The sequence below is a fragment of the Mus pahari genome, chromosome 9 (assembly GCF_900095145.1).
Source record: "Mus pahari chromosome 9, PAHARI_EIJ_v1.1, whole genome shotgun sequence".
NCBI lineage: Eukaryota > Metazoa > Chordata > Mammalia > Rodentia > Muridae > Mus > Mus pahari.
Window position 1 is genome coordinate 61,957,637 of NC_034598.1, and position 23,681 is coordinate 61,981,317.

General features: G+C 37.7%; 1 protein-coding gene and 1 non-coding gene across 3 annotated transcripts in view; one reads left to right on the plus strand and one right to left on the minus strand.

Moving 5' to 3' along the window:
• Trhde (thyrotropin releasing hormone degrading enzyme) overlaps positions 1 to 23,681 on the plus strand; it is a 388,187-nt gene that overhangs the window by 327,600 nt on the left and 36,906 nt on the right. For both annotated transcript variants that reach the window (XM_021204999.2, XM_029542439.1), the window contains exons 13-15: positions 8,283 to 8,430; positions 10,434 to 10,531; positions 11,928 to 12,035. In XM_021204999.2, coding sequence (XP_021060658.2) covers positions 8,283 to 8,430; positions 10,434 to 10,531; positions 11,928 to 12,035 — 354 coding nt within the window. The remainder of the gene's footprint in view (positions 1 to 8,282; positions 8,431 to 10,433; positions 10,532 to 11,927; positions 12,036 to 23,681) is intronic.
• On the minus strand, positions 18,307 to 18,413 carry LOC115064770. Its single transcript, XR_003844590.1, has one exon. It is a non-coding gene; the product is annotated as a U6 spliceosomal RNA (small nuclear RNA).

Here is a 23,681-nt window from a genome sequence, read left to right on the forward strand (position 1 = left end):
TCATTGGTGATTGATGTGTGTGTGTGTGTGTGTGTGTGTGTGTGTGTGTGTGTGTGTGTGTGTTTGGTTACATTTTCTTTTTGTTTGGGAAAAGTTGCTGTTTGACAAAGATTGAAAACCTTCACTTAGAAATTTACTAAGAGGTATTTGGTACAGCTATATGTTAGCATCTACCATGATTATATGAATTTAGATAATCTGCATGTCTAAAACATGCAAAGCATCACATACATGTAGCCTTTATCTCCAGGATCTGAAGGATGCATTTAACCAAAATACTGAACAATGGTGAATGAAACCTATCTTTCCAGCAGAACAGTATTAGAACAAATTCTCAGGCCCTTCTGAAAAGTTCTGAGAGAAGAAAAAATAGAGAGTTTTAATATTTGAACGCTCGTGTGTATTATAATCAAATCTATATGAAAAGTAAAACTTTCAAGCAACTTTACACCAAAGAGGATATGCCAAGTTATTTTTAAGTTATTTGGTTTGAGGAATATTTTTTTCTTTCCTTGTTTCCTGTTATTCACAGTGCAGTTATATAGAAAATTAGAACACTCCCTGATTTATGGGCCTTTAGGAAAGTGATTTGATATCCTTGTAGAAGTAAACCAAGCCTCTGCAAAATCTTCCTTTTATTATTATTATTTATTTATTTTATTCCATTGTAGCTTCTTACTTTATTAGGAAATGTCACAGTGAAATAAACTATAAGCTTAATATAGATTTAGGAATTGTGTTTCCCGTAGAAAACATAAGTTATCTTTAAAATATTCTTATCGAATCAATTTATTTATTTCATTTAAATTTCCTATTAATGCTACTAATTAACCCAGATGTAAATATGAAGGTTCCTGGATACAGAGTGTATTTTATTTTAAAATATACTTTCTCGTCAATTGAAGGATTTATTATTGGTCCTCTCTAAGTTATCAGATTTGCATGGAGAAGACTGAGGGACCACTTTGTTTCTGATACCTTCAAAAGCAAATCTTTTGCTTGGAAAATATCAAAAAGTCAGTGGTTGTGGCTTCCTGCCATCCATTTCACTTACTAAATATAAAATTTCCAAGCCAGCATATCATGAGCAGATCAACTGGGAAACCATAATTGGCTTCTTTCTGATCTGGAAACATCCTGTGGCACGTTTGAGTTTGTCTTCCCCAGTAGGCAGAGTCAGGCTTTGAAAGCATACATCAGAGCACATCGTCATTCTCCAGCTCCAACCTTAATGTGACTTTCATCATACATGAGGCACAGTCCCAGCTCCTGCTGTGCACTGGGTGTAGATGCCCACGTAAGGGTGCAGACTGGTGGGTGGGCCTGAAGTGCCGGGGTGTCTGTGATAAGTATCTCGGATCATACCACATTCCATTGTGCTATAGCAGAAGGCTGCTGAAGAGGTAGATGATGATTCACGGAGGATGGGTTCCGTTCTGTCTGCACTGCTCTCCAGGACAGTATTACCAAGCAGGCACGACACCTCAGTTACTCTTCTGTCTACGTTGGCCATGAGGCAAGTGAAAGATGATTGCAAAGGCCAGGTGTGGACTACCTGCATAACAAGCTCAACTCTTTCAATATTAATTACAGATGTGTATCTATTTTCCTAGTAAGTTAATAAAACACTTATAGATAAAAACTATTGAAGAAAAACAGTGAGGAATATATCAAAATGTCCAGATAGTTTGGATGGACACTTTGTATGGACTTTTCTGTAATCTCCATTTCACTTCTGCTGACCCGAAACATTGTCTTCCAGCCAGTTTTCCAATGTGATGAACCTTCACTTTAAGAGTTACTTCTATTTAAATATTATCAGCTTACAAAGCTGATAAGTATGACAGGGGAGGAAATTAATTTATTTCCTACTGTTTCTGACTGCAAGTGTAAGGTCACATTTTTAGCCAACGTAAAGGAACCTTGAGTTATACAACCGCTTCTTTCATGAATCCTGATGTCTCTTCCACACCTCCAGTGATAAATAGAGTGTCTGTACTCTTTGCTCTTGTCTCTATGAAAAAAAAAAATACTTGTCATAAGCAACTTAGGAGAGGAAAAATGCCCTTTGACTCACGGTTTCAGAGGTCCTCTGTTCATCATGATAAAAAGACATGGCGGCAGCAGCAGTTGGAGCAGCAGCGTCAGCATCTCAACTGATGGGGCAGAAACTTGTGACTGCCTATTTCCACAGCTCAGAGCAAAAGACAGAAAACATAGGCTGCAATGAGAAGCATGTAGGACATTTGAGAGCCCACCTGTAGTGCACCACTCCTCTCTCTGAGACCCCACAATGCAAGGATCACACAACCTCTCAAATAGTGTCCCCCCACTGGTTGCAATATTTTGGGCTGAACCCTCCCTGGCCCCCGCCATCCCTAACACTAGTTTGATTTACTTTGAACTTCTATAACAGCTTATATTATATTATTTTTGTAGTAATTAAAACCTAGTAAATGCAAATAAATGTGGGAAGGAAGGAAGGAAGGAAGGGAGGGAGGGAGGGAGGGAGGGAGGGAAGGAAGGAAGGAATCAAACTTAATTAAAATGGAATTTTCAGAGCATTTAAAGTTCTAATATGACATTCTTGCTTTCAGGAAAAAACTTTGCTAATCAACAAGATCAGAGATGCTCACTGAATGGCCCTGTCCTCTCCTTGCCTATGAAGCTATTGTGCTTTTCTATAGAACACAAAAAGCTATTGACTAGATATCAATGATTTTATTATCTATGTGTCAATAACAGAGCAGATAGAGAAAATACTGTATCATTTTACTACAATGACCCCGTCTTCTAGCAACCTTTAACCGTTGAAAATATTTACTTTTGAGGAAATCATTATAATGTGTAAATTTAAGAAGACTTGGCAAATGCTCTTGATTTCTTTCAAAGTGACACAATATTATTGACATAATTTGAGGAATGTTTATCAAGTGCCTTTTTAGTGACGGTTTTTGCTTTAAGATATGGGCTAAAATGATGTATGGAACATACTTTCTTTTTAAAAGTGCTGCCCCAAGTGAATTAAAAGAATGATTTGATAAAGTGTTGACATGTTCAATAGTTATTATTATTATTATTATTATTATTATTATTATTAATTATTTTCGAGATAGGGGTGCCCTGTGTAGCCCTGGTTTTCCCTGGAACTCAGTATAAATATCAGGCTGGCATCAAACTCAGAGATCTGCCTGCCTTTGATGGGATTAAAGGTATGTGCCACCATGCCTTCCTTATACTACTTATTTATAACAGTTATAATAGAAGTTGGATCTAAGTGCTACAAAAGCCCAGAGAACAGTTCCTAACTCTTCAGATTGTCTTACTTAAAGAATAGGAACAGGAGGAGGAACTAGGAGAACTATTTCCTGTGCCACCTCTCATATTCTGAATTTGATGGAGCTACAAAAAGTTACTTCTTTTTTTCATTGTTGAGGACAATAATTCAGCAAAGAATGGGTTGTGCATCTTTTTCCTCAAAAGCTGTACAAGTGGCTGCATGAGGAACTCCTCCAAGATTTCTCTCCTTTATTCTCTGCTCCAAGTGCTATTGGCGGTTTTATCTGAGCTATAAAAATCTTTCAACAGAGAACATACAAAAGTCATTTAATAATGAATATTAAAGAATAACAAAAAAGTAAATCTTTTCAATTGAGCATTTTAGCAACACTTTAAAATTTGTGCCTAACAGACATGAACAGCGCCTTTTGTCTTTTTTATATATTGTGAAATATGTAGTAAGCTACTTATCAGATTTAAATGATTTCTCAATTAAGCTGTAAGTGGACATGTGACTGAGAATGTGTGTGTGTGAGTGTGTGAGTGCGTTTGTGTGTGTGTGGTTTTAGAATATTCTGAGAATATTGCTTGCCAACCCATACATTTGAAACATGGAAGAATCGATTGTATTAGAAATAAGTTATTTGTATGAAAGCTAACCATCACTGAAGATCCAAGAGTTAACCTTCACAAGGATTCAGAGTAAGTTCACAACAGTACCTCTGGGTCTTAGGTGAAAATAACTAGTTAGGATCAGGGCATTTGAAAATTGGCCAATATAGTCTGACTTTAATCTCCTTCTTATAAAAATGCTGTCTTGTTTGCCTAAAGTTATATTTCATTGCAAGTTCCAGCAAATTGGAAAGGGAGGAGGGGAAGCAGAGGAAGGAGGTGGGGGAGGGTGTGGGACCCACAGAGGATGGAGAAGCAGCTGTATGATGCCTGGGGACGCACGATATCTTTCATGTTCCACATTGCCTTGTCTCTGGTTTCTAGTATCCACCCCCACCACAGTAGTGGTGAGAGGTGGCGTCAGATAGGACATTTCCCCAAATGTTAGTAAACACAATTACAGGCGGGATATTCTTAAGACCTGTTCTTCTCCCACATAGCTAGCGACACTCACCACTGGTGACATGAGTTTAAGGAAAGTATTTCAACATCAGGACACCTGTATGCTCTCTACTGTGCTGATTTCTTCAGGCTGATGTGGTGCTCCGTTCACTGGAATCCACACTCTTCCCTATATTGATTTTATTATCAGTAGTAGTAATCACCGAATCATCACCAGCCAATTACACAAACACATCTAAGCTCGGTAACCAACATTACCTTCTACTATCTGTCATTTTGTAAACGAAGCTGATCATCTTCCTGGCCAATTAAGGGTGGCTCCATATTTTGATCTAGCCGACTTAACTGCAAGTATATTGAATTATGTAGTAGGTAATTACTTACGTATGGTGGTAGTGTGGCAGAATGAGGGTAATTTGAATGTAATCTGCTTTGTATTCTTTTTTGAAAACTGCATTAGAGAAGGTTAACTGCTTAAAAAAACAGATCTTCGTATGTTTGTGGGTTGGATAAAATAATAGTTATTTTTGCTGGCGCAATAGGTCTGGGATAAGTGAGTAGATTTGCCACGCAATTCTCCAGGGCTTCAGGGAAATATTAAATATAAAGTCACACTAACCCTGGCAGTGGTTCACATTCATATTATGTTATTAGATCTTTGTCACGTAGCTATGCCTAACTATCAGGTATACTAGGGACTATGTTCTCACTCAGGAGGAAACAGAAAATTCAGGCTTTGACAGATATTTCAGGTAGCAATATCTGTATTAAAGTATTTGGTGCCAAAAGGTTTTTTTTGCTTTGTTGGGGTTTTTGTTGTTGTTGTTGTTGTTTTTTTCCTTTGTTTACATTTCAAATGTTTTCTCCTTTCTAGGCCTCCCCTCTGGAGCTCTCCTCTATCCCATCTTTGCTCCCCCTGCCTCTATGAGGCTGCTCCACCGCCCACCCACCTACTCCTTTCTTCCTGCCCTGGCATTCCCCTACCCTGGGTCATCGAACACTCTCAGGCCCAAGGGCCTTTCCTCCCAATGATGTCCAACAAGGCCATCCTCTGCCACATATGTGGCCAGTGCCGTGGGTCTCTCCATGTGTATTTTTTGGTTGGTGGTCCAGTCTCTGGAGGTCCCAGGGGGCATCTATCCTGATGACACTGTTGCTCCCTTTTGTTCAAATTTGTTAGAGATGCAAGAGCAAGAGAGCGAGAGAGCTAGAGAGCGAGAGCGAGAGAGAGCGAGAGAGAGCGAGAGAGAGAGCGAGAGCGAGCGAGCGAGAGAGAGAGAGAGAGAGAGAGAGAGAGAGAGAGAGAGAGAGAGAGAGAGAGAGAATTATCTATCTAATTGTACAGGAGCATTAATTTTAANGAGAGAGAGAGAGAGAGAGAGAGAGAGAGAGAGAGAGAGAGAGAGAGAGAGAATTATCTATCTAATTGTACAGGAGCATTAATTTTAAAATCAGCTTTAAGCCTCTTCTCCATTGCAGGCCTATTTCTATAACATCATGTTTTACATAGAAAAATCACATTGCTTATAAAGTACGTCAGGTCTATGATATCTATGATATCTCAGGCTACAGGTAACTGGCTAGGTTTTGCAGTACCAGTCATGGTCAGTTCTAGTTTGGATACTTAGATGTGTGCACATATAGTCTCCTTCAATAGGTGCTTCCCCTCAAGTTCTAGAAGGAAAAGAAAGAACTGACAATATCCTGTGCTGTTTCTGGAGATCCCCTGTATTCCTCTGACCAACCAGAAGAGGAGAATTTTCTCTAGAAATAATCTTTAATTTAAAGCATACAATGTTTTTAAAAATGATCATCTTTCGTGGCAACAAACCCAAGAAAGCAAAATGTAATTATTATTGAATGATAATGTTACTTATTTACATATTTTGTAATTAATTTGATGCTATTTACACAAGGAAGCATACATTGTGAATGGTGATATTATAGATACTAGTGTTTTAAACAGTAATTGCAGTTAGAAAATTCTGAAATGAGGGTTAGTGACATGACCTAAGATTGGTTTTGTGTCATAGCTAAACCAAAATCTTTAAAATGGCACAGATTAATTTTACCTCCCTTTGAGAAATATTCAAGTGCAGCATACAAGGTTAGTTTTTAATTGTAAATAATATAAACACAGCAGTCAAAAATACTTACATACATATGACTATATCTTATCTTTAGTATACCACATTGAGTACTAAATATTATAAAAAAAATGCATAAATGAAAATGGTAAATTTTGCTTCTGCCCTGGCCACATTCTATTATGCACAAATAAATATGATTTCTCTATAAAAAGTAACATAGAAACAAACACCACAATTAACTCAAGATTATGTTCAGGCTGCAGAGATGGTCAATGGTTAGACCACTGGCTGCTCTTCCAAAGAGTCCAGGTTTAATTCCCAGCTCCCAAAACTCACAACCTCTGTAACTCCAGTTCCAAGAAATTAAATGTCCTTTTCTGGGCTCTGTTGCACAAGTTACATATGTTGTGCACAGACATACATATAAGCAAACAAAATACACACACATTCACAAACACAAAGTAAATAAATATGACTTGGTTGTTTCTACATCTATCTATCTATCTATCTATCTATCTATCTATCTATCTATCTATCTATCTACTAAAAGTTTGTATTTTTGCAATTACTGTTCTAGTGGACAATAGTGACTGAAAGAAGCAAGCTTGCCTCTGCTTCTTCTATACCTCATTCCTATCATTCATGAGGTTTACTCTTTCATTTCACCCAAATGCCTACCTCTGAGACCATCACATGAAATATTAGTTCCTAACATAAGAATTCGATAAGACACCATTATTTAGACCATAGCAATAATTAAGGTAAAAATCAACCTAGTAAAATACATGATGTTGCTAATATAATTGAGACATCAAGGCTAAGACCATCTTCTAATATACTTTTAGATATATTATTGCCATTTCACATTTCTATGTGATCTGTGGGAGATTCAAGATATACTAACCTTTTTTTGGTTTCTTTATTCTATAGAACCCAATTCTATATATAATTTAAATATATAATTTAAATTATAGTTAAAATGTACTCAGATAACTTTCCAATGCTTCATTTCTATATGTATTAAATACTTTTATAGTTGAGCTGGCAAGATGGTGAAATGGGTAATGCATTTACAATGTAAATTTGATGACCTGAGTTCAGAACCCCCAGCATGCTCCTCCTCAACTGAAAATCTTGATGTTGTAGTATATGTCAGTATCCCAGAATGCACCTCTGAAGGACAGGAGACAAAAAGCAGGCTTGCTGTGAACTTGTGGGCCAACTGGCATGTCATTTGTAGTAGTAAGAAGGGACCAACACTCAGAGATACCTCCTGTCTTCCACATGTGCACTGTGGTATGCACATACTTGCAACAACACACCACACTACAATATATACAAACACACATAGACAAAGCATCTAATTAAAATATTTATATTGTTATATGGTGTACACATTTAAAACATAAATTGTTATTTTAATTTTAGCCATCATTTAGAGGACAATATGAATTAAAAGTCATTACATAGAACTACAGGGAATCACAAGTTAGTAATCAATTACTTTCAATTAATTGTTTTACCTGAACAGCTTCTGTCATGGAAATATCTATTGGCTCAGTTCAAATTCCATAGTTCTCTCCTTTACAAAAACACATTATGTGTTTGTATTCTTCTAACACTTTAACTCTCTGGCTCTGCATGTATTCTGTGACTCTGGCACCCTAATAAGCCATTGTTTTTTAAAAAAAGAGTATTTTTATATCATTAAGTGTCCTTTCCTCAGACTATGATGAATTTCACTTTCTGTCTTTTATTTGCATAAGTAAAATCTTCATTTTTACATTAATGTGTATCTTTTCTGTATCTAATTATCATTAACTTTCTTTGACTGTGCAGGGCAGGCTATTTGCCTCAGAATATTCCCCTAGAGATCATCAGATACCTGTCTGAGGAAAAGGATTTTCTTCCTTGGCACGCTGCCAGCCGAGCTCTTTATCCTCTGGATAAATTACTGGACCGCATGGAGAACTACAACATCTTCAATGTAAGCATATAGAATTTCTTCTTTCTAATATTCAGAAGATAAAATATTTTCTCATTATGCACTCCGTGCAACTGAGTCTGAATTATTTCATTTCCTCTTGCCCGTTTAGGCTGTTATTTTTGTCCTGATTTCCTATGCATTACCGATGACAGTTATTTGAAGAAAGAAATTTAACACAGGCTACCTTTTATTCTGGCCTAAAAGTGTCAATTAAGCTTAAGTGCTTGAGAATTTAAGAAAGAATGTACATGGCAAATCCATAAAGTTCAAACTTACTTCTTCAGAGTTAAAGGGCTCTGTGTTCACAAAGGACTTAACCTGAGTAGAGAGATCCCAGAAAACTTAACAGAATATAGACAGTTTCAATAAAGATTCTTAGTCATTATTTTTATCCAAAAGGGCATGGTGAATTCAATGCACCTCCTTAATTAACAAGGATAAGATCAACATTGAGGCCAAAGCCCATCCATAATTGGGTCCAAGGGGATACGGGGCAGCAAACAACAGATAATCCAGGCAGACACAGAGGCACGCCATACATTCCAAAATGGTACCTGACCAGATTTTCTAAGCTTAAAGCCCAGGAAACCAAAATTGTACTGTCAAGAGCACCTAATCAGATTCAATGATCATTTCAAATAATATCAGGATTAACTGCAGCTAATGAGCTTTTGATTCCTTGCTTTCTTATCACAGTTCCCTTGGTGCACTGTAAATTTTTCTTCAGATATTTTAAGAACCTGTACTGTGCTTTGTGAAGTGATTCCATGACTTATGACATAGTAAGTCTGTGAATTGACACTCACAGTTGAAATTATTCAAAGATGGGTTGTCAGCGATGCCATACGTGATTAGCACCATCCAGGTTGTCTAATGTTCATCACAGGTGCCTCATTCCCTCCTTGTTTTCTTACCCAAAGTCTTCATCAAAGTGACTCCATCAATTTACTATTAAAATTGAGAAAAATCATGACTTGCCTATTCATTGTTGTTAGTTTTGCATATGCCCTTTGCAACAGACGTGCAAAGAAATGTGTCATTTGAGTTATGGGATGTTTATCTGCTAGAGAAAGTCTTATATTTTCCCTTTTCCCAAACAAAGAGATGCTGAAGTTTGAAACTCCTAAAAAGGCAAAATACACTCTTGTGTATATTTATACTTTTGAATTGTACAGTTTTGTTAGATTCCTCACTTACAGTAAAAGTTAAGTGATGTTCTTGCTGTAATTTTAGTGCTATCATTCCTTCGACAAAATTCTAAGATTGCATTGAAGTAAGGGAGAGCATATTTTACATCAGCATTGATATTTAAATGCATCATTAGTTGAACAGATTTTTGAAATTGTGATACTATATTACTGTATGGAAGTGTTATGTTCATTCTCTCTTCCCTAATACTGGCCTATTGGCTGGGCCGGTTTAACAACTTTGCATTGAGTAGCCTCTATTGATGCAAAATATACAAATATTAGTTGTTCCAGTTGAAGAGAATTGCTCAGAGATTACAATTGCTTGTTGCTTGTCTGGAGGACTGCAGTTCAATTACCAGCATCTGTATTGGCTTAGGTAGCTCACAATCACCTATTACTTTAGCTAGAGTAGATCTGAGGCCCTTTCCTGCCCCCTGTGAGCACCTGTACATAGCTGGCATCTACTCACATAGGCACCCAGACCTACGCATGGGTGAAAATGCAACCTTAAAAAGTATATTAGATGCTTGTTTTCTTAAGGTGCATCTGTGTATGGTTACATACATTCATGTATGAATCTCACCCTGAATATTCTTCATTTCCCTTACTTTATCAAGATTGGTCATAAAAATAAAATTAGCCCTGCAAATTATTCAGTTAGAAGAAAAGAATACTGTCTTCTATGTCTGAAATAGAAAGTTGAATAAAGGCATAAGAAAAAAATACATGGAATTATAAGATATAGTTTTTAAATTACAGAATTTGGGAAGAGTGAAACTAATTTCATCTTGGTTTCTCCCATTCTCCATGCAGGAATATATTCTAAAACAAGTTGCAACAACATACATCAAGCTTGGATGGCCAAAAAATAACTTCAATGGATCTCTTGTTCAAGCCTCCTACCAACATGAGTACTGTTTTATTTTATTGTTCTCCTCTTTCCCCAGAGCTGTGCAAATACACGCTGGTAGTGACACTGCGACTTTAGCATCATGAGGCTGCCTTTGTCTCATTCCGCATTCTGCATTTCCCATTCCAGGGAAGACTGAGGCTGAGCAACACAGTTTTTGCTGTGTCTTAATTTAAGATTTGTCTGGGTTGTAATCTTGGGATCAGAACCTGCACCCTTGTGTGGAGGATGAGCGCCAGGAAACAGTGTGCTTGACTCCCACTCAACCTAATTCAGTCTCTTTACTCAGCATCACAGGATTTCTATACCTAAACCTATTCTGTGTTATCATTTACTTACCTACCATATTAATTACTTTTTCCATGCTGTAACAAAATAAGCAATAAAGGAAGCAAAGTATTTTTTTCCACACAATATATTTCATACAATATATTTTATGCAAGTCTATGAGGAAAGGAGATTCCTTCCCTCAACTTCTTCTAGATACACCCCACCTCCCTGCCCACTGGACTTCAAGTGTTTCTGTCTGTAAAGCAAAAACCAAAAGAGAAAGAAGGAAAGAAAGAAAGAGAGAGAGAAAGAAAGACAAATGAAACACAATAAGACAAAATTAAGTAAACAAAAAAAAAAATGGAATCAGTTTCATGATGGCCAATACTCCTGGGCATGCAGCCTATCATGGAACATAAAGTTGATATATACAGAAACCCTAACTGGAGAAAATTGATTTTTCCTCGTATGGCTTAAACCTATACAAGTCTTATAAAGGTTGTCCCAGTCTTTGTGAGCTCGTATGTGTGTCAGCCCTGTTTAAATGCAGGGTTTATTTTGATCCTTGGTTTACAAGGACACTTTCCAGGGGTCATTATGCATGGTGATGGGAAGGTGTGTGTGTGGGGGGAATTATCCTATTGTGCCCACCACACTCAGGAAGCAAGGAGAGGTGAAGTTTATGGTTCAGTTTGGCTTCTTCCCTTTTCCTGAATAAGGTCTAGATCTCTGTCCATGGAACAATACCATGTGCATTCAGAATGGGTCTTGTGTCTTCAATAAACTATCTATGGAAACAATAGGGATATAAGAGACATATCTTCATTGCTAAATTTGAATCCAATCAAGATGACAATGGAGATAACAAATATATGAGAGATGGTGGTCTGTCTGTCTCAGGCTTTCCCATATGTATATTTACTATCTATATCTAACTACCCATCCACCAATCCATCCTTCCATGCATCCATGCATCCATGCATCCATGCATCCATCCATCCATCCATCCATCCATCCATCCATCCATCCATCCATCTATCCAAAATGTTTTGCTCTGATTTTTTTTTTTTCACATAGTAACATTTTCTTTAACCCTTTTTTCCCTCTCTCTCTTTGAAAATGTACAGAGAGCTACGGAGGGAAGTGATAATGTTGGCATGTAGCTTTGGGAACAAGCACTGTCACCAGCAGGCGTCAACACTGATTTCAGACTGGATTTCCAGCAACAGAAACAGGTAACTTGGAGCCCATCTTGCACTTCTGATGGTGTTTTTCAGATCTAGTTGGCTACATCCCTCTTATCAACCGGGGAAAAGCAAGACAGGAAAAATACACAGCATATCATTGTCTCACCTTCACAGTGGACAAAGTATCAGCTTGGATGCTGCAACACACTCATCCTGGGACTGTTATTCAGGCTTTGGGCTAACTTTGTTTTCTAGAACTTCATTCTTCATATTCATGGGGCAGTCATCTTGTATTAAGTATGGTAACTTCCTTATATGATAGAAATTACCTTAATTTAAACTCTTAAAGGTTTTTATAAAGGTTGAAGTATTTATTCACCAGGAAAGGTTATCAACAAAGAACCAGAACTGATGTTTATATAAAAAACTAAAATCCAAAATGTCGTAAGCAAGGCCTTTGCTCTTTGGGTGGCCCTTGACAATGCCCTTAACCTTGTATCTTATCTTAGAATTTTATGATGCATAATATTAATACAAATGGAAAATTAAAATTACTTCATAAAATATTTTAAAGAAAACATTATTCTATGAAATGTCACATTTTAATGAAAGTGATAGATGTATCATACCTATATATGTCTCACACACACACACACACACACACACACACACACACACACACACACACATCCTATTGATATAATAATGATAGTTCTTTGTGTTTCCAGGAGTCTTACTTCATATGTACATATATGTGTATATATAATATATAATGTATGTATTAGAATTCATATAAATACATATGTCAATAAGATGTGTATGTGGTGTGTAAATATATATGCACACACACACACACACACACACACATGATCAGTTTCTGGCTTCCATGTTGAACTGCAGAACAACAGTCTCATGGAAAGGAAAGGGTAGGTAAAGGATGATGTTCTGTGTGTTACAAGAGGTTTAAATCTGATGTAGGTCATGGTGGTAAAGACCGCACACAGAAACATATAGGACTGCAGGCATTAATATTTGCTTTGGTATCAACTTGATAATTGTCCTAGCAACAATTTCACATTTAAATTTAATACCTCACTGAGTTCAAGACAAAGACTAGCAAATGTGTCTAGAGGTGTGGTCCCAAAGGGAAAGTCTTCATTGGAATGTTTAGTGCTTCTTTAATGTTTATCACTTTCTCTAATGGTTTCCCCCTTGTCCTTTAAATGAATTGTTTCTGGTCCTATGCTAAGTTTCGAGGAAAGTACTTTGTCACTACCATCTGTCACTTGATCCATCATGCATTTAAGTTGATGATTAAATTTCATCTGTCTTTTCTAGACCTAAAGTGTCATCATTCTAAACATTTTACTCATGTTTACACTTAGTGTCTTTTTGACTAAGTCTTCTGAAAATTGTTGCCTTAGATCTGGACACATCATATGACCCACTTGCCTGTTGTCCTGTTTCTCTGAGGTTACCACATGCAATTAGAACACAGAAACATTTATTCACAATGTAAAATAAAAAATTAGGACCTGTGTCATACATACACAATTAAAAAAGAATGAACAATAGTATTTGCAAATTATAATTTTTATTTCCTTATGCTTTATTTTTACACTGTTTTCTATTGATGTATTTATTTTATATTTTTGGGCTATAAATACATGCCCTTCCTTGGAACTAATAATTGATTTTAGTCTTTCACCTACCTTATCCATGTGAACATGTTTTTCTTATGATTTTATTAAACTGTGTTTGACAGCATTGTATTCTCATAGTTTCCCAAAGAGCACACGGGCTTAGCATCCACATTTAAAAGTTAAAATTGTTGGGAAAAAAAAAATCCCCTAATTGTAAAAATAATCATTTACCTGAAAAACTTTGTCAAACAAGTTTTTGTGTCAGATGGTATTCGGAATGCAAATAGAAGTGATTTCAGAATTAATGTGCATAGTTCTATCAATGGTATCGTGTGACAGTGGTGTTCAATCAATTTTTAGTTTACTTTCTGAAAAAAAAAATAGGAGCAAAAGAGAAGGAGAGGACATATCAAAGGGAGAGATTCCTGCTTGGAAGATGCTCTTTCTCGCGCCTGACAGATAAAGCTTTCTTAATTAGACTGGCTTGGACCAGGGGCTGCAGTGGCTCTATACCACAGTGTACGGCAGGAAGATGGAATTCCAAGTGGCACACACGGGATGCTGAAGAGTTTAATAAATATGCTAGTTTTCATTCACAAGCTTTTTAAATCTATTATTCCCATAATTCTTTTCTAAGTAGAAGTTTCTGCATAAGTGGTCAGCTCATTTTGGCTTTGATAATTCTGCCTTTATTCATTGTAAAAAAGTCATTAAGTTGGAGCCAAACATTTTATGATTCTTTTGACAGTTTCTTCACTATTTTTATGATCTCTGTGTTGCTTTCTTTTGTGTTGAGGCATGCAAATTTGCTAAACAGAAGTCACTCTGTTTACTAAGATTTGCTTAGGCAACTGTGTGATATGCCCACTAGTGGTCAACTGAAGAAAGGGAATATGGTATCCACTGAGCTAGTGCATGTGAAGATTCAGGGCTCTCTCTCAATTACTCATATGGCATCTTTTTTTTTTTTTTAATTTTCTTTATTTACATTTCAAATGCTATCCCGAAAGTTCCCTATACATCCCCCTGCCCCTGCTCCCCTACCCACCCACTCCCCATTCTTGGCCCTGGTGTTCCCCTGTACTGGGGCATATAAAGTTTGCACGACCAAGGGGCCTCTCTTCCCAATGATGACCAAATAGGCCATCTTCTGCTACATATGCAGCTAGAGACTCGAGCTCTGGGGGTACTGGTTAGTTCATATTGTTATTGCACCTACAGGGTTGCAGCCCCCTTCAGCTCCTTGGGTACTTTCTCTAGCTCCTCCACTGGGGGCCCTGTGTTCCATCCAATAGCTGGCTGTGAGCATCCACTACTGTGTCATAGGGCATCTTACTAGTAGACCAACACCACGAAAGATGCTTGACAGTTGGTGCTAGGTTAGCTCTCTTCTTTTTTATCATCGGATTTTTATTGGTTATTTGGCAATTTCACATAATGTGCCCTGGTTACACACACTTTCCAGTCCTCTCAAGTCTGCCTGCTGTCCTTGTAAACTCCCCCTATCTCCCACTGACCCCCATAAGAAGAAAAATGAAAAGAAAGACCACAAGTCTGATTTGTATTGTCTACATTCTCCCTGGAACATGGTCAATTCTCTGTGCTCAGCCCCTTAAAGAAAACTGGTTTAATAAATATTTAATAAGTGTTATGTATTATTCCCATAATTCCTTTGTAAATGGAAGTTCATGCACACATGGTCAGCTCATCTTGGTTTTGATAATTCTGACTTTGTTCATGGTACAAATAATGAAGTTGGAGCTAAACATTTTATAATTTTTTTTGACAGTTTCTTCCCAACCCGCACCCCTACCAGAAATCATCAATTGTGGAGAACTATACTTCAGCTTCTCATTTTTTGATAGTTCTCTTCAATGGTTTCCTATATAGGCTGTTATTTGGGGGTGGGGGTGGGGGTGGGGGTGGGGGTGGGAGTGGGGGGTGCATAGGGATAGGTAATGTCACCAAAAATAAAAGTTTCACTTTCTTAAATGAACAGTAAAGGGAAAAACAGGTTTGAGTTGCTTAGTCAGCTTTCTCTTCCCATGCTTTGTTTGATTGTTTACCTGGAACCTTTAAAAAGGTAATTTGTAAGACAGTATCTAAGTGAGGAGCCCTGGGAGTCTCATAAATAAGATCTGGAACGTGTTGGAAGGTATGTGTTTATTCTGAAAACCCAGAACAATGAATTCAGGAGTCGTGAGGTTCATGCTGTTGCAGCATCTCCATACATTATACAGATGAGGAAATCAGAGTCACTGGAATCAGGCAAACAGAGCAGATGTGAATGTCCTTGCAAGGGGGATAATGGAAACAAAAAGTGCCATGAATAGCTGGAGATGATGGGAGCAGGGAGAAAAATTCAGGGCTTACAGTGGGTGATAAATTGAATGAGTCGACATTCTGATCCCTTTTTAAAATATTCAAATGCTACAATGTGTCGAATTGTAATGGTGATGTCATGCATAAGAATGGATCGAGCTACACTCAGGTCTTGTTAGGTTGCAATTTGCAGGCTAAGTTCAGCCTGGTGCCACAGTCCAGAAAAGAGACAAATTGCCAAGCCTTAGGTAGAGAACAATACAAATGATAAAAAGATCTTGAAAATATGAACTGGGAGAAAGCTTCTGAGACCTGGAAATTTCACACCTAAAAATAAAATAAAGAAAACATAAGAAAAATCAGTCTTTTTATTATTAATATATTAAAAACATAAACTAGAGATAGAAAGTAGTTTCTCTTATTTGCTGATAAATAGATAAGGAATAGGAGTTTCACTGAGTCAAGTATAGAGCATGCTCTGCTTCTGCAGAGTAATTTCTACTTGACAATCTCTGAGCTGGCATGCAGTGGAGTTTATACCATTGGCCACATAGGGATCACACCATTTTTTTCAATAATAGATTTAAAATGAAATTACGTGTGTGCCCACAGTATTTTTTCAAATAGTATTAGAGGCCACAACACAAGCTTTAATCCCATTCTGAGTGTGATGATGGTTAGTTAACATTGACATTGTTGGCATATTCAGTCCATACAATGTAAGCCCATCTAGTAAATCCCCTCTATAATACATATTCCCTTGATGTCTCTTTTCCTGGAGAGAATCCTGAGCAATGCACAGATTAACTTCATATGAAAGATTTACACAGTAGATAACAGTACCCTTCTCCAATATGTAAACTTGAGATTGACATATTTTTTATTGGATATTTTATTTATTTACATTTCAAATGTTATCCCCTTTCCCAGTTTCCTCTCCTGAAACCCCCCTTATCTCATGCACACTCTCCCTGCTTCTATGAGGTTGCTCCGCAACCCACTCACATACTACCACCTCTCCAACTGGCATTCCTCTACACTGGGCATCGAGCCTTCATAGGACCAAGGGCCTGACAAAGCCATCCTCTGCTACATATGCAGCTGAAACCATGGGTCACACCATGTGTATGTACTCTTTGGTTGGTCGTTTAGTCCCTGGGAGTTCAGCTCTTTCAGACCATTTTCTAACTCCTCCATTGGGGACGCAGCACTTAGTCCAATGGTTGGCTGCGGAGCATCCACCTCTGTATTTGCTAGGTTCTGGCAGAGTCTCTCAGGAGACAGCTATACCAGGCTCCTGTCAGCAAGCACTTCTTGGCATCTGCAATAGTGTCTGGGTTTGGAACCTGTATATGGGATGGATGCCCAGGTGGGGCAGTGTCTGGATGGCCTTATCTTCAGTCGCTGATCCACACTTTGTCTCCATATTTCCTCCTGTGAGTATATTGTTCCCTCTTCAAAGAAGGACTGAAGTATCCATACTTTGGTATTCCTACGTCTTGAGCTACATGTGGTCTGTGAATTGTATCTTGGGCATGCAAGCTTTTAGGCTAATATCCACCTATCAGTGAGTACATATTATGTATGTTCTGTGTTACCTCACTCAGGATGATACTTTCTAGTTCCATTCATTTGCCTAAAATTTTTTTCCCAATTTTTATTAGGTATTTACTTCATTTACATTTTAAATGCTATCCCCAAAGTCCCCTATACCCCCCTCCCCTACTCACCCACTCCCCATTCTTGGCCCTGGTGTTCCCCTGTACTGGGGCATATAATGTTTGCAAGACCAAGGGGCCTCTCTTCCCAATGATGGCCAAATAGGCCATCTTCTGCTACATATGCAGCTAGAGACACGAGCTCTGGGGGTGCTGGTTAGTTCATATTGTTGTTCCATCTCTAGGGTTGCAGACCCCTTCAGCTCCTTGGGTACTTTCTCTGGCTCCTCCATTGGGGGCCCTGTGTTCCATCCAATAGCTGACTGTGAGGATCCACTTCTGTGTTTGCCAGGCACTGGCATAGCCTCACTAGAGACAGCTATATCAGGGTCCTTTCAGCAAAATCTTGCTGGTGTATGCAATAGTGTCTGGGTTTGGTGGCTGATTATGGGATGGACCCCTGGGTGGGGCAGTTTTTGGATGGTCTATCTTTTCGTCTTAGCTCCAAACTTTGTCTCTGTAACCCCTTCCATGGGAGTTTTGTTCCCAATTCTAAGAAGGGGCTAAGTGTCCATATTTTGGTCTTCCTTCTTTTGAGTTTCATGTGTTTTACAAATTGTATCTTGGGTATTCTAGGTTTCAAGGCTAATAACCATTTATCAGTGAGTGCCTATTGTGTGAGTTCTTTTGTGATTGAAAAATATGGAACGCTTCACAAATTTGCATGTCATCCTTGTGTAGGGGCCATGATAATCTTCTCTGGATCATTCCAATTTTAGTATATGTGCTGCCGAAGCAAGCACTTGCCTAAGAATTTAATGATGTCATTGTTTTTAATAGCTGAGTAGTACTCCATTGTGTATTGTACCCGATTTTCTGTATCAAATCCTGTGTTGAAGGACTTCTGGGTTCTTTCCAGCTTCTGCCTATTATAAAAATAAGGCTGCTATGAACATAGTAGAACATGTGTCCTTGTTGTATGTTGGAGCATCTTTTGGGTATATGCCCAGGAGTGGTATAGCTGGTAGTACTATGTCCAGTTTTCTGAGGAACTGCCAGACTGATTTCCAGAGTGGTTGTACCAGCTTGCCATCCCACCAACAATGGAGGAGTGTTCCTCTTTCTCCACATCCTTGCCAGCATCTGCTGTCACATGAGTTTTTGATCTGAGTCATTCTGATTGGTGTGAGGTGGAATCCCAGGATTGTTTTGATTTGCCTTTCCCTGATGACTAAGGATGTTGAACATTTCTTTAGGTGCTTCTGAGCCATTTGATATTCCTCAGTTGAGAATTCTTTGTTTAGCTCCCTACTCCATTTCTAATAGGTTTATTAGTTTCTCACCTCTACTTTAAAAGAATACTTGAACATGGGGCTGGGAAATAGCTCAGGCACATGGCTTCTATTCATTGAATCTTTATGTATGATAATGTCTTTCTATAATCTCAATATTGGAGAAGCAAGGGCAGGTGATTCTTTGGAGATTACTGGTCAACCAATCCGGCTAAGCAAAAGGCTCTGTCTCAAATAACAAGGTGGGCAGTTCCTAAATAGCAATACCTCCTCATGTTATCCTCTGGCTTCCCCAGACACACAGACTATAGGCGCACAGATACCCACAGACACACTGACACATATACACAGACACACATATAAACACACATATACATACCCACATATAAACACATATATACATACACACATATAGACACACACACACACACACACACACACACACACATATATATATATATATACATATATATATATATGTATATGCACATATACACACACATATATACATACATACACATGCACACACACACATCTATAAATAATACACAAATGTGCTCTCACACACAAAATTGTAACCTTTCCATACACAAAGTCTATTGAACTGAAATGATTTTAAACTTCCTTTTGAAACGAGAGAGAGAGAGAGAGAGAGAGAGAGAGAGAGAGAGAGAGAGAGAGAGACCTCTCTGAAATTTTAATTCAGAAACTTCACTACTCCTCTAATTATTCATAATGTCACTAATATGTAATTAATATTGGTCATCAATCTACATTTACCTTAATTTTAATGCTTGTCACATTTCAGAGACTGCCAGGTTTTGTGTAAAAACTAACTTTTTATTTTTCCCAAGGACAATGCAGGTCCTGTGGAAGTTTTGTAGCTTGCCAAGACGATTATTAGAAGGACAGGGCTTCTTGTTCCTTTCAGCCTCTTTCTTACCCCTACTACATTGGTTCATTGTAGACCAAGTTTCCATATATAATTTTTCAGTAATGTTTTAAAATATTGAAAAACTAAAATTTTAAATGTATGTTTAAGTGCAATGTATGTTAAGAGCTGTCTGCAGTAGCAGATACAATAACTGAATGAGAAATTGGTGGCTCTAAGCTCCAACAGGCAGCATCCACAATTGAGGACCTCAGTTTACTGGGTACCACATGTGTACTTTGTGGTAAAGTTGGTAGAGTGGGGTCTAGTAGTCTGTATTGATAAGAAGATGCCAAGTAATGGTAGTTCAGTTGCTCTGGGGGGGGGGGGCACACTGTGTAAACTGCTGATGTAAGCAAAGAGAATTCCCAAGAGTAAAGGACATTTGTGATCAAACTGTGGCTCTTCAAGTAGACCCTCTTGACAAACCCACTCAGCTTCCTTGTCAGATAAGTGCCACTCATCTCTCTGATCAGCCACTCAGGCTAGAAATGGTCAGGAAAAGAATGTCTACCTACCTTCAGACACCAAACCTTCAGATAAGATAAAGACAAACAAAGCAACAACAAAACAAACAGAAGCATTCTTTGTTATAATGTGGGTGTGGTGGTAAATGTGGATTTTAAATGGTGAAACCAGAGAGAGTAACAGAGACATAGAATCTCTTCAGTGTCTAGCCTACATTATATAAGTTTGGGGTTTACAAAAGGTGATAGAGAAAAAACAGAATTTTCAAAGTTATTCTAGATTAGGAACAAGAGGACATTTATTCTTTTCCCTTTCTTTAAAAAACACTTTCCATCTAGGTCTCTAAGTGAATATTACCTTTATCTCTCTATCTCACGAATGTACATCAGTTCTTGAGTTTTAATAGAATATAAATATGAAAGAACAAAGAAATATCTGCATCATACTTTAAATAAATTGATTTTACTGTATTTGGGAGCTGAAGAGATGGTTCAGTGGTTAAGAGCACTAACTGCTTTTTCTTCAGAGGAAATCCTGAAAATCCACATGATAGCTCACAACTATCTGTAACTCCAGTTCCAGAGGATCTGGCACCCATACACAGACATTCAGGCAGAGCACCCATGCACAAAAGTAAAGCTATCTTTAAGAAAAAAAAATCCTGTATATGATCTACCTCGAAAACAAGGATTACTTTAACTTACAGTCCATGAGATTTAGGAATTTCTGGTCCTGTTCCTTTAGGACATATCATATATTGTACTGAATATTCTTACTGTATATTGTGCCATACATTGCGTTCATAGATCTGAAGGTTTACTCCAGTCAGAACTGCTTAGCCAGAACAAGGTTAGCTTAATGACATAACTGTTTTTGTAGAGGAGTGAATAGAACAGGGAGTTTAGATGTAGAATGATAAGCATATAACTGCAATGGGATATTCTCACGACTGCAATAGTGGCATGAATATTAATTTGTTACTAGCCACACGTTATGATTGTCTTTAAGACCTGATCTATAGGATGATACACTTATGTGTTACTACTAATCTGACTAAGAACCCATATTGGGAAGCTTATAAGCCCCACACCATTACTTTTCTAAATAGACACAGGACAATGCTACCCTCTAATTTTGTACCTCTATACACAAAAATTAGTGCATTTCTTGAAACTCATCAGAGAAGCTTATTTGGAGGGTGTGTAGAGTGGACAGTGCTTAACACATTCACAACTGGTGGAAGTGCAGAGAGTACATGCCAGCAGATTACTCCAGTCATAAACATAGCTCACAGTGTTCATATCTCAGTGAGACTGTGGGTAAGTTTTTTCCACAGCTTCCTTGTACAACATACCCCAATACTAAAGTTACCTATCAGGGAGAAAGCTTCCTGGCCATCTTGATTTACCCAGGCCCTATGACTGTGATGTCTTTAGCAATAGGGCTTGACTGCCATCAAGTATTGGTGAGCAACCCAGAGTCATGGAGATGACCTGTATTGTTCTGGGAATATTTATGACACATCTAATCAACAGATGAGGGATATGTTGGCACTGGGCTTCATAGTAGGCCCAGAATCTATGTCACTCTTCCCTCTTCTCCAGGGTTCATCTCTACTGTAGGGCCTCTCAGAAATCTATGAGCTTCCCATGTTACACATTTGTTTCAGTAAAAATCAAAAGCCTTTCCTAGTTATGACCACATAGCTACATCTGTACATAGACACATATAAAAGAGCACTATGAAACTTTTCTGCAATGTGTGTGCCTATATGTGAGTGTGTGTATGTGTGTGTATTACATACACACATGCATGTACTTATTTGTGCACATATAAATATTTTTTAAATAATAAGAATACAAAATAGAAAGTGATTCCATGAAGCAATGTGGAGGGATTTTTTTTTCATGGTATCCCCAATTTTTATGCCAAATATCACTGTAATCAATGATCAAAATGTCATTATCTGATAATATGGATCTTCCTCTGTGATTTATGTGTAAACATAAATTAAGAGCCCCAAATCATATTTCATAAATATCATCTCCAATATTTAAAATTCTCTTTGCCATTACAGTGCCATACCCCACTGGAAGATACAACATAGGTGAGAATTATTTTCTCTCTGGGTGGTAGAAGTGATAGAATCTATAATCTCTTTTATAAAAGGAAAATACCGCATTTTGGAACGGTTCATGTGACACAATTCACAGGTCTCCTTGCTCCTTAGGTCTGAATGTATCACTTTTGAAGAGCACTGAATTATTGTATCGAAGAAACTGCTTTAATGAGAAATGAAAAGGATTGTCTAAACAGGAAGCACACCCGGCAGAGAGATGACCCAGAGCAGGGATTGAGACATAGCAACACTGAGTAGTTGGGCTGAGCTGGTGGTGTGAACATGGCCCTTGAAACTTAGTGCTCACTGGACTCTTAAATTAGCTTTATCTCTCTACCCGTGTTCATGAAAATCATTATTTTTCATATCATAACTGTTTCATTAAAAATTAAAAACCTTTCCTACTTATAAAGACCCAGCTACATCTGTAGATAGGTGCATATAAGAAAGCACATTTTCTAAAATGACATCATGAAATCATGCATATGGACATCCTCAGGAACCTTACATGATTCTTAATTTGGTCTGTACTCATTACCCTTTGAAATGTACAACTATTTCTGGTCTATTCTATATTACAAGATACATAGCTCTTACATTAATTTAAAATTGTCTATAATTTTCTTACTTGCATTAAGCATTTTACTTAGAACACTAATTTACTAACTAGCTAATAGTGTTTTATAACTCGATCTATCTTTTTACTTCATAATGACTTCTATACTTTTATTCTTTAACCACAATATCAGAATATTAGAAAATATTGCTTCAGTTATTTCTAAGGGGTTAGGAAGAATGATAATTTAAGTGTGGTAATATCCTCAGTGAATTATGTTCAGTATCTTAAAACTGAGCTGTATCTTAGTCATTCCTATTTTCTTATGTGTGAAGCTGATCATATTCTATATGTAGCCTTATCTGGTCAGTCTTGGCTTTCTACATTGTATTTTATGGGGAACACAATAGAGAGCTGCATGCATACCTCTTCCTGATTTAGCCTGGCTTATGAAAATTACACTTGCAGCATGGTTCTTTGCGGAGGTATTGATTCTAGTTGAAATAATGTTGATAATACATTGAGGAACACACAGGCTTCTTTGGGATACATATTTCATATTTCAAACATGCCTTCCATTAACACTCCCCAGAGTAAAGATTTAGTACATCTTTTTTTCCCCTTCACTTGAGTTATATGATCAATGAAAGACAGAAGGATGATTTCTCTCCCTCCCTCCCTCCCTCCCTCCCTCCCTCCCTCCCT